At 42.1% G+C, this 12,568-nt stretch overlaps 1 protein-coding gene across 2 annotated transcripts in view; it reads left to right on the top strand.

Annotated features, from left to right (window-relative positions):
* KIZ (kizuna centrosomal protein) overlaps positions 1–10,108 on the top strand; it is a 247,657-nt gene extending 237,549 nt beyond the window's left edge. For both annotated transcript variants that reach the window (XM_040351175.1, XM_040351176.1), the window contains one exon: positions 9,818–10,108. In XM_040351175.1, the coding sequence (XP_040207109.1) occupies positions 9,818–9,921 (104 nt within the window). In that variant the 3' untranslated portion in view covers positions 9,922–10,108. The remainder of the gene's footprint in view (positions 1–9,817) is intronic.
* Positions 10,109–12,568: the final 2,460 nt, after the last annotated feature.

Below are 12,568 nucleotides of genomic sequence, written 5' to 3'. Positions count from 1 at the left end.
GACTATTTCCGACGATCCACAAACGTACGAACGGCCGTCGCATTTTTTTACGTTGTTTCCGTTCGGCTTTTTCCGGGGTATAGTTAAAGCTGCTATATGGTGGCGTACTCAATGTTAAGTATGGCCGTCGTTCCCGCGTCTAATTTTGAAAATTTTACGTCGTTTGCGTAAGTCGTCCGTGAATGGGGCTGGACGCCATTTACGTTCACGTTGAAAACAATGATGGCCTTGCGACGTCATTTGGAGCAATGCACCCTGGGAGTTTTTTACGGATGGCGCATGCGCCGTTCGTTCAGGGCGGGGACGTGCTTCATTTAAATGAAACACGCCCCCTACCCGCCCAATTTGAATTCCGCCGCGAGAGATACACTACGCCGCCGTAACTTACGGTGCGAATTCGTTGAGGATTCAAACCAACTCACAGTAAGTTACAGCGGCGTAGCGTATTTGACATCTGCACCAGGCGCAGCGTATGTATGTGGATCTGCCCCTGTATCTATATGTTTTTAAAACTTATATTTTTTGTTTTTGGGTATGAGGTATATTTATTTATTACACCTTCATGGGTTATACCAGGTTGGTCAGGTTATAGTTTTTCTTATGCATCATCTTGTATTATATATATTTCATTTGGAGACATATAGACTATATGGGGACATTTCTCTGACATAAAGTTATGTTGTGTTCATGGCCATTAGTATACATATCCCCGCCCATGTAGCCTTGGATCTGGAGAATTTCACATGAACTATAGACATATAAAGTAAATCTTCTTTTTTGCCTATTATCTATTGTTTATCATTTTTTGCATAACTTGTATGTTATCGCTTTAATAAGCCTTTTCAGTTCATGGTCTGTTCATATTTATTTCATCAGATATGCACAAAAGAAATGTTTGGCTTGATGGTCTCTATCTGGCTCTACATATATGGCACTGACTTGTTGGATCATTGAATACAACCAGAGAGTAATCGATCCCTTACATATTTTTATATATAGAAATATATGTGTATTCATTCATTTATCCACGGACTGTTTCTCCCGTCTCCATTCGACTATATTATGTACTCGATTATGTTATACACCTGTATAGATGTTTCATGATCTATGTCAGGTGGAATATAGAATTAATTTTCATACGGGGTGTTTATATATATATATGCAGTATCAGGCTTCTACACTTATACTCATCCCATACAATAGACATAATCGTTTATATACTCTTTCTTCATTCCATCTATACATGTCTATATTTATAGTTACATTTATATTTATTTATATATTTTATTACTATTCCACGCCTTTATACACACGTGATCGTGTGCATATACCTGCTTTCCGTGTATTTACCCCGCTCATACCCTATGATTCAGCCTGAATTTTACTTAGTTAGTTAGTTTTTTCTCGTTTAATATTTCATATAGCTCAACTGAGGTACTTATATATATTTTTTTACATATTTTCTTATATATTAGATACCACACCATTGCTATGCACAAGATCTATATATATTTTCAGGCATGCACCTTAGTAATTTTAATTTATATCAAACATGAAGAGTGGGAGTTATCTCTTACTCTTCATATAAAATATTTCACGCTTACTATATTACTTTCATTTTCACTTTCTTTTTTTGGTTATTTGACCATATTTACATTATTCATGCTTTTATTCCTTTTTACTTTTTCGGCACTCACTGACACATATGTCCTTCTTTATATTATACTATTATAGTGTATATTAAATCTTCTTTTCACATTTCGGTTCTTCTTCTTTTTGGTATATAATTATAGAGATATCACATTCTAAGTTTGGTATAGATGCATTCATGTAACATCCTTTGTGGTCATTTTTATTTTGGCCACATATTTTATACCTTATATCATATATCTATACATATGTGTTTCTGTTTTCTGTTTACTTTACTAGCTACCATTATTGGAAGAACTTTTTGTTCACATTTATTTATTCACTCAGGTATTTATTTACACACACTACCACAAGTTTGGCTTAGTCACTTTATGTGGACTCATGCATTGTGTTGGTGTGTGGGAGTTTCTTTAATTTCAAATTGAAAGTATTTTCTTTATGCATATATATATATATATATATATATATATATATATATATATATATATATATATGTTTGTTTCTAGATTCCTTTGTGTGCACAGGTGATCTCTGTTACCTATTTAGGGTGGGGTGTGCTTTTCATTAATTGGCTTTCACCCACCATTGGCTAATAGTGGTCACATGTTTTTTATAGGAATCATATAAATTTTAGTGTGTTTTAATTACATATCAGCCATGACTAAGCACTGAATCAGTGTGAAACGTGTCGGCTGTCCCTTTCTTTGGCTGTTTTTGTGATGCATGTCCATTTTTACCAATAAAGACAACTTTTGAAGTTCCTTCGGAGTGCGGCTGTCCATCCCTTTTGAAATTCTACATTTGCCTTGTGCATTGCCAGCACCTTTGTTTCCTGAGAAGTTCCTAAATTGCTTACAAGATCCACCTGGAGTGGTGACTCCCTTCCTAAACATGTAAACGTGTTGGAATGAGCAAATATGTCTGCTCCCATGTATATTCGTAATTACCAATTATGCATGAAAACACACATTAACATTTGTACCTCCTATTAACCGGTTGCTGACCGTATAACTTGCATATCCAGCGGCAAGGCGGCTCTGCTGCGCAGGATCACGTACCTAGTATGTGATCCTGCACTTCCAGGTCTGGGACATGCATGGCGTGCCGTCAGCGGCCGGGTCCTGCTGTGATTTTACACCCGCTGTGATTATACACAGCGGAGCTGATCGGCCGGTACTGCAGACTCTATGTCTGCCGGCACCCGCCAATCCTTCGGTACAGACGGAGAATGGCGATTTACCACTATAAACAAGGCAGATCACCATTCTGTAAGTACAGAAGGCATCTATCCTGTGTCTCTGCAAAGCAGGGGCACTGATCCATGCCTTCCCCCAGTACAAGCACATCCCCCACAGTAAGGAAACACCATCTAGGCACACAGTTAACCCTTTGATCGTCCCTGATGTTAACCCCTTCCCAGCCAGTGTCTTTAGTACAGTGACCATTTGTATTTTTAGGCACTGGTCCCCAAAAAGTGTCAAAAGTTTTAGGTAGTGTCCGATTTGTCTGCCGCAATATCAGTCGCTGATCGCTTCCATTACTAGTAAAATAAATAAATAAAAATTTCCCATAGTTTTGTAGACGCTATAACTTTTGCGCAAACCAATCAATATGCGCTTATTGGGATTTTTTTTTTTTACCAAAAATATGTAGCGGAACACGTTGGCCTAGATTTATGAAGAAATTTTGATAATTTTTTAGGTAAAAAAAAATATATATTTTTTTTTCAAAATTGTCATTGTCGCTCTTTTTTTTTTTTAAACAAAAAATAAAAACGCAGATACCAGCAAAAGACAGCTCTCTTTGTGGGGAAAAAAAAAACACAAATTTTATTTAGGCACAGTGTCATGCGACTGCGCAATTGTCAGTTGAAGTAACGCAGTGCCGTATCGCAAAAAATGGCCTGGTCATGAAGGGGGGTCAATTAAACTTTTAGTGTAAATGAGCTAAATTAATTCCCAGTGCATCAATGCAAAAGGTGTGCAAAGTCTTACAGCAGCAGTCTATCTGCAGGGGTCCATCACACCCCTTGCTGAGTCAGGGCTATAGCTCTCCAAATCAGCAAAACTCATGCTCACTTCTGATTGGAAAGGTGAATGCTCCCAATTTGACATCCATGAGGGTGTAGGTGCACAGACCTAAATGCAGATAGTGTACAGTCAGGGCCATGTACCCACTGCTGCATCCCAGTTGACATGAAAGGGAACACCTGTGCATCCCCGTGTAGGCAAACACGACCCTTGCATGGGAGTACGCTGTAGTACACCCTTGTAAACTAGGCCAAATACATTGAAAAGGCAATATATTACTTGTTATTGTAAAACAAATGGCTTATTAAAAGCACTAATTATTGAAATCTGTTTATGCTTTTTACCCACTTAAAGCGGTGGTTCACCCTTAGAGGGCACATTTTCCCCTTGGATTCCTGCTCGTTTTTACTAGGGGAATCGGCTATTTGTTTTAAAATATGAGCATTACTTACCCGTTTACGAGATGCATCCTCTCCGTCGCTTCCGGGTATGGGCTGCGGGACTGGGCGTTTCTTCTTGATTGACAGTCTTCCGAGAGGCTTCTGACGGTCGCATCCATCGCATCACGATTTTCCGAAAGAAGCCGAACGTTGGTGCGCAGGAGCAGTATAGAGCCGCACCGACATTCGGCTTCTTTCGGCTACGAGTGACGCGATGGATGCGACCGTCGGAAGCCTCTCGGAAGACTGTCAATCAAGAAGGAACGCCCGCTCCCGAAGACCCATACCCGGAAGCGACGGAAGAAGATGCATCTCGTAAACGGTAAGTACGGATCATATTTTAAAACAACTAGCCGATTCCCCTAGACCGAACGAGCAGGAATCTAAGGGGAAAAGGGGAAAATTTTTATAAATGGGTGAACTCCCGCTTTAAGCCCCGGACCATTTAGCTGGCCAAAGACCAGAGCACTTTTTGCAATTCGGCACTGCGTCGCTTTAACTGACAATTGCGCAGTCGTGCGACGTGGCTCCCAAACAAAATTGTTGTCTTTTTTTCCCCACAAATAGAGCTTTCTTTTGGTGGTATTTGATCACTTCTGCGGTTTTTATTTTTTGCGCTATAAACAAAAATTAAGCAACAATTTTGAAAAAAAAAAATATATATTTTAAATTTTTTTTGCTATAATATCCCCAACAAATATATACAAAAACAATTTTAGAAGAATTACGTATTCTTCTACATATTTTTGGTTAAGACTTATGACCAGTGAAGAAACAGGAAGTAGGCTGTATAAGGTATTTACTGGCAGAAAAAAAAGTTTTACTATCCAAAGTTAAAACAACAAGAGCAGAAGATTTAATAGATGAAAAGTTGAAAAAAATAATTGCTTTAATTTCATTGTTATATATGAAGTGTGAATCCTTAACAATAAACCTGTTAATGAATTTATGAGGATTGAAGATAATTGAGATAAATTGTTTATTGTAAGAAGAAACATTTTCCTACACAAATTTGACTCCAGGCAGCCTCTTTCAGCCTCTATAAGCCTATAATCCCCAAAACCAAAAACATTTGGATGTATTTAGCTAGAAGCCTAGCTAGCAAGTGCGCACACAGAGTGAATATCTCCGCTTCTACACAAGGCTGGCAAAGGGGGCACATTTTAGGCACAAGAAAGAATGAAGAATCTGGATGATTAACGTAATCTGGAGTCTGTTGACCCAGAGGGGAGAGAATAGATTCAGATGACAGATGGCGATTTGAATAAACTTGTTACAGATAAAATATATATTTCTTGTTGAATGCAGTTTGCTCTTTGTGAATTATGTGGGTGTCTGTGAGCCAAGAAAGCATGGTGTGGGATATTAGGATGTACTCGGATTGGATGGGGAACGGGGAGGTAATCCAGGTGTGAAGGGGAATGGCAAGGTATACAGTTGATATACAGTAGGTAAATGTTTGGGGGCAGATCCACAAAGGTATTATGCCGGCGTATCTATTGATACGCCGGCGTAATTTGAAATTTCCCGCATCGTATCTTTGTTTTGAATCCTCAAAACAAGATACAACGGCATCTCGGCTAGATCCGACAGGCGTACATCTTCGTACGCCGTCGGATCTTAGATGCAATTTTTCGGCGGCCGCTAGGTGACGTTTTCGTAGAAATCCGCGTTGAGTATGCAAATTAGCTATTTACGGCGATCCACAAACGTACGTCCGGCCGGCGCATTTTTTTACGTTGTTTCTGTTCGGCTTTTTCCGGCGTATAGTTAAAGCTGCTATTATGAGGCGTACTCAATGTTAAGTATGGCCGTCATTCCCGCGTACAATTTTGAATGTTTTGCATCGTTTGCGTAAGTCGTTCGCGAATAGGAATTTGCGTAGAATGACGTCACCGTCGTAAGCATTGGCTGGTTCCGGTTTAATTTCGAGCATGCGCACTGGGATACCCCCAGGGACGGCGCATGCGCAGTTAAAAAAAAACGTTGTTTACGTCGGGTCACAACGTATTTACATAAAACACGCCCCCCATTACATCCATTTGAATTCCGCGCCCTTACGCCACGAAAGATACACTACGCCGCCGTAACTTACGGCGCGGATTCTTTGTGAATTCCAAAACGCTGCGCCCGGCGGAAATGTTCGAGGATCTGCCCCACGGTGTTTATTTATTGGGTGTACTGTAAAGGTTGAATGCATGTGTAGTGGGACGGGTAAATAGTTGGCAAACTTAAAAATAGAAGGTTACAGTAAAGAATAATGGACATGGCAATCGCACATTAACCACTTGCCTACTCGGCACTTTTACCCTCTTCCTGACCAGGCCAATTTTCAGCTTTCAGTCACACTTTAGCCTCATACACACGATCGGACTTCCATCTGACTTTTCCGTGGATTTTTTTCCGAAGGCGCATTGGCCGTTAACTTGTTCTGCATACACACGGCAGAACTTTTTCAGCCAACATTCACCAAATCATGTGGATTTTCAGCTCTTTACCGCCATCCTTTGGGCAACTTCTGCTATTGTTGTCTGATGTTTAGCACTGGTTCAAAGCATGCGTGTTTTTACTTTGGACTTTAGTCCGATGGACTTGTGTACACACCGATCGGATTATCCTCCATCGGACATTTGTTGTCAAAGTTTGAGAGCATGCATAGCGAACATTTGTCTGTTGAAAAACCAACAACAATTGTCCGATGGAGCATACAGACGGTCGGATTGTCCGTTAAAACACGTTGGACCGTTGTTGTCAAAGTCTGAACGTCTGTATGGGCCTTTTAGAATGACAATAGCGCGGTCATGCAGCACTGTACCCAAACAAAATTGTTATCATTTTTTTTACACAAATAGAGCTTTCTGTTGGTGGTATTTAATCACCACTGGGTTTTTTAATTTTTTGCTAAATAAATTAATAAAGACCGTAAATTTTGATCTTTTTCATAGTTTGTTATAACATTTTGGAAACAAAAACTTTTCTCCTTCGCTGATGTGCGTTGATGAGGCTGCTCCGATGGGCAATAATGAGCCGGCACTGGTAGAAACTGATAGGCGGCACTGATGGGTGGCACTGACGGGCACTGGTAGGCTGCACTGACGGGCACTGGTAGGCGGCACTGACAGGTGGCACTGACGGGCGCTGGTAGGCGGCACTGATAAGTGACACTGATGGGCACTTATTGACAGCACTGGTGAGCACACATTGGCAGCAATAATGGGCACTGTTTGGTCTGCACCGATAACCAGTGCCCATGTCCCTTTCAGAGAAGCCGATTATCAGCTCTCTTCTGCTCTCCTCATGCTCTCAGCATGAGGAAAGGAGTGCTGATAATCGGCTTCAATTTTCATCCGTGATCAGCTGTGATTGGACACATCTGATCACATGGTAAAGAGCCACTGATTGGCTCTTTACCTCAATCTGTGATTAGTGGTGTCCTCCGGACACTGTGATCACAAAGCAGGCCACCCACGCCCCGCAGCGGGTGTGCGGCGGGCACGATCACGTGAAGCTGTCATATGATGGCCTCCCTGGAAATAGCCGTCTGCGCTGCAGCCATCATTGGGCTGTAGCGCCGTTGGTAAGTGGTTAAAGGAATTACTGTTAAATACAATACAGTATAATTGCAGGCAACGTTTTTTTTAGTTTTGGACAGAGTTGGCAGCTATTAAAACACATTTTTTTTTGCTTCAGAACAACATGCTTAAATAGGCGCTGGGATGTTGGATTAATATTAATTGAATAGATTTGTTGAAGCAGTAAATGGTAAACATGCGGTAATGCTTAGGGGAAGGGATTCTGCAGTTATTATATACTATGCAGCAGGCACAAACTCGGACAAAAAAATGGACCCCGGCATTTTAGACAATTTTTCCAGGGACCGGTGTGGGAGAGGGCGTTCCTGGGGATGGTTGGTGACAGGATAGTGCGACAGGAAGTCAGGTGAATCTGGGGGTGTTGTCACAGACGGGGGAGATACATTTCTGCCTTGTTTAGAAAATTCACCAATTATTATCAGGTGTCGGCTGCAGAGGTAGCCAGAAAGGTTTAAGGACGTTGGATAGCTTCAGCTGTTCAGAATGGGAAAAAAAAGGCCTCTATAAGTTGTCCAGAGGATTACTACTGAATGCTGCATCCTGAGGCTTGTTGAGTTAAGGAGAGCAGTGAGCTGAGCAAGACTTCTGAAGGTGAAGTGGTTGTTGATATTTTTGCTGTGTGATAAGAAAATCAAAAAGACTTTTGTTTTCTGCTGGAAGACCAGCATTGTCTGCCCAGCAGTAGGCTGTGCAAGACTCCATAGGTAGGTTCCTGTGTTGTGAAGGTAGACGGCCCAAGTGGCCAGCGTTTATTTTATGTTTTGTTTTGTTTATGCTGTTTGGATGCTTGCACTTGTTTCCAGCAATATGCAAGAATAAACCATAACCCTTGTTTTTTCAACCACCCACGGCTGCCTCTCTGTACAATTCAGTGTGTAGTGAACCCACTCAGGAGGTCACACACCCCCGCTACCGAGCTAACCCCTTACAATAGTCACAGAGTCAGTCCTCCGCACTGTAATGTAAAGGGGCACTGTGATATAAAGGGGACTGGACTGTAAAGATGTGTAATGTTTACTGTGCCCCTTTAAGTTACCATGTCCTCAGCAATCGCAGCGCCCCTTGCAGTCATGTCCCCACCCCCCTTTTCTCTCATTACGGTGCCCCCCTTTACTCTTTACCTTCAACAGGATTCAGCCTGTGTGTCCTCTCTAGGGTCTCCAGCCCCGCCGATGATGTCTTCCTATCAGCAGAGCAGGGCGCAGGAGGAGCTGTAGATCTGGATCATATTACCAAGCGGATGATTAGACCCACTCTCTGTGCAGATCTCCAGCTGCTCCTGCCCCCTGCTCTGCTGATAGGATAACATAGTTGGTGAGGCGAGAGAACCAGGAGAGGAGACACAGGCATGACCTCATAGAGGGAGGTAAGTGGCGATCGCGGTCTGTGTTAGCCCTGTCCAGACCATGGCATCTGCTTACCTTACCCGGGTGTGGCCCCGGTCATCAACAGACCACGGACTGGTACCGGTCGATGGCCTGGTGGTTGGGGACCCCTGCATTAGCCAGCTCTTGTTAGCACATGCAGTTCCGGCCCACCGGGAAAATGCCCAATATCCTCTTTCGGCCAGTCCACGCCTGTTATATAGTAATGTAGCTGAGCAATTAGGTCAAACACATTTAAAGAGAACAACAGGTAAACAAGTTTGATCTTTAGACAGAGAAGCAAGAAACAAGACTTCTTTGAAACTGGGTAGGGAAAAGGTGAGGCCAGGAGTTGGGAGCTGTGAGTGACAGGAGAGAGGACTGCTGCAGAGCAGGTGCAGTTGTGTAGATATAGTTGTGTGCTAATCGGTTGGTAGCCGGTAGCCCTTCTAGTTGTGGCATCCTCCTCAGGCTGCACTTTTGTTGGTATGGGGCTGGTTATGGAAATTAAGAAATGGCGGGGGAGGTAGTCCCAATTTATGTTGGATCAGGTGGGTTTAGGGGTATGACATATGGAGAGCAGAGCTTAGAATGAGGGGAAGGGTGGGGATCATATGAGAAGAGTTGGCCTGCCATCTTTTAAGTGGATGAAGGAGAACCACGGGGAGAGACGGTGTGCATGATTTTTGGTAGAACTCAATGGATGTCTTAATTTAATTTCTTTCTGTTTACTTTTATAGCATTTTGGGGTGAATCTGAAGACAGCAGCTCAGATATTGAAGCCATGTTGAGACCAAAAACCCAGAATGCTGATGCTGATGATTTTGATGACTTCTTTGACTAGAACACAAGAATATTGGCTACCATTTAAAGCAAAAGACTGGAAATTTCAAACCGATGGATTAAACTTGCTTGTCATTGGTATCAGAAGAGATTTATTGAACATTTATTATTAATGGTTTACAAAACTGGCTACCTTTATATACCATAGTCATTGTATTAATATTTAATAAAATATGTTTGATTTTTAACCATGGTATTGTATTCTGTCAGCATTAAAGCTACACCTAGATGGGCCCCAACATAAACCAGGATTGCAGTACGTCTACTACAAATGTAAACACAACAACAATGTGAGCGTAAAAAGAATTAAATCTGTTCCCAACTGATAAACAAATATGGTGGAATATCTGTGTTTCCTATTTAGAGAAGGAGCCAAAATATAATATAAAAAATATACTTCTATTTCATTACACAGTACATGTTTTATATAAAGAAATACCATATTACTACGGAGCATCAGGGTAGTGATGCTAACCTGCAGTGCACTGGGCTGGGTAGAGCCACAGCAGTCCCGGGGTCCGGCGATGGTGGTCATCGCCGGATCACTGCAGGTTAGCATCACTACCCTGATGCTCTGTCGGGACAAGGTTTGGTCCCTCTCAAGAACATACACACCCACCAATTTGGCACAGTTGTATCCCAATATGTGCCACTACTGGGTTCCTGCTCGCGGGACTCCCTTATTCACTATTATCTCTTTTGTCACCAAGACAAGCAGGTCCCTCCACACTTGTGTCCCTTTTGGTCACCGCGGGGGTTCTTGTCTGGTCCCGCCCGCTGTACCCCATCAGTGGACCTTTTTTAGATCTTCTCCTGATGAAGTGGTATAATCCGTGAAACTAGTTGAGATACTGTTACAACCCTCAACTCATCGCAATGTCTTCCCCTTTTGGGGACCTCTGTTTTGGTGCCGTTGGATGGTTGTCACAATTTTAATTCTATAACTGTCTTGTCTGTGCTTTGAAATAAAAAATGTATCAATTTTTTATATATTCTTATTTTATTTTGCAATTCTGTACCGGTATCAACCAATCATGGGCAAGCAAAAATGCTGTTTTTTTATTTTCCTTGCATGTGATTGGGTATTCTTTGCAAAGTGAAGCCTTACCTCATTTACTAAGCTCTGAAGCAACTGCGCTTGCAGAGTACAATTGCACATTCCAAGGTTCACAGTCTATTTTCCTTTAGTAAATCAACCCCAATGAGTTCATAGAACATGGCACAACGGTCAACCAACATTGTTACTTGGAAATTCTAAAAAGGTTACGGTAATCTGTTCAGAGGAAGAGACCAGGACTTTAGCCTAAAAAGTAGATTCTACACCACAATTATTCTTCTGTACATTTTTTTTTTACAGTCCATTCTGGGAGTTAAATTGTCACACCTGGTATATTACATATGCCCTACTGTCATATGTCACATTCCCCTGAGGCCAGCACTCTGTATGCTGGACTATATGTTACATAATCCTGATCTCTCTGTATAGTCAAAGGGCAGAAGCCAGGAGAGTGTGACATACTGTACAGCATATAGAGGTCAGGAATATGTAATATAAGCCACTGTATAAGGAATGCAGTGATCAGGGATATGTATCATACAGCCCAACATATGACACAGCATATAGATTGCAGTGGTCAAGATTATGCAGTGTATAGTGCGTACATTCATACTCCTGACCACCACACTGGATATGCTGCAATGTGTATGACGAGTTTAACTTGTACTCAGTTGCAGAATAATACAACACAACATGCAATATTTCCCAAATTCAGCATTTATTCCAGTCTTTTAATCAGCCTTCTCTCCTTTCCTGTCCTGCGGCACAGCATCTGTTTTGGCATGGTCATTCACAAATGGCCAAATTCGCTCATCCATGTCTTTATGGACCTTGCTTTGTGCACTGGTAAACAGTCATGTTGGAACAGGAAGGGGCCATCCCCAAACTGTTCCCAGAAAGTTGGGAACATGAAAGTGCCCAAAATGCCTTGGTATGCTGACACCTTAAGACGGGGGTTTCAAACTGGTGGCCCTCCAGCTGTTGTAAAACTGCAAGTCCCATGAGGCATTGCAAGGCTGACGGTTGCAAGCATGACTCGTAGTTTTGCAACAGCTGAAGGGCCTTTAGTTTTAGACCCCTGCCTTAAGAGATCCCTTAACTGGAACTAAGGGGCAAACCCCAACCACTGAAATTATTTGGACCACTGCACAAAGCAAGGTAGAGACCAGGTGCCACTCCTGTCAGCTAAGAACAGGAAACTGAGGCTACAATTCACACAAGCTCAACAAATTTGGACAATAGAAGATTGGAAAAACTTTGCCTGCTCTGATAAGTCCCGTATTCAGCTGCGACATTCAGATGGTAGGGTCAGAATTTGGCGCAAACAACATGAAAGCAATGGATCCATCCTGCCTTGTATGAATGGTTCAGGCTGGTGATGGTGCTGTAATGATGTGGGGGATACTTTCTTGGCACACTTTGGGCCCCTTAGTACCAATTGAGCATTGTTTAAATGCCACGACCTACGAGTATTATTTCCGACCATGTCCATCCCTTTATGACCACAGTGTACCCATCTTCTGATGGCTACTTCCAGCAGGATAATGTACTATGTCACATAGCTCAAATCATATCAAACTGGTTTCTTGAA

Source organism: Rana temporaria, chromosome 4 (genome assembly GCF_905171775.1).
Source record: "Rana temporaria chromosome 4, aRanTem1.1, whole genome shotgun sequence".
Taxonomy (NCBI): Eukaryota; Metazoa; Chordata; class Amphibia; order Anura; family Ranidae; genus Rana; species Rana temporaria.
This window is presented reverse-complemented; position numbering and strand designations above follow the sequence as displayed.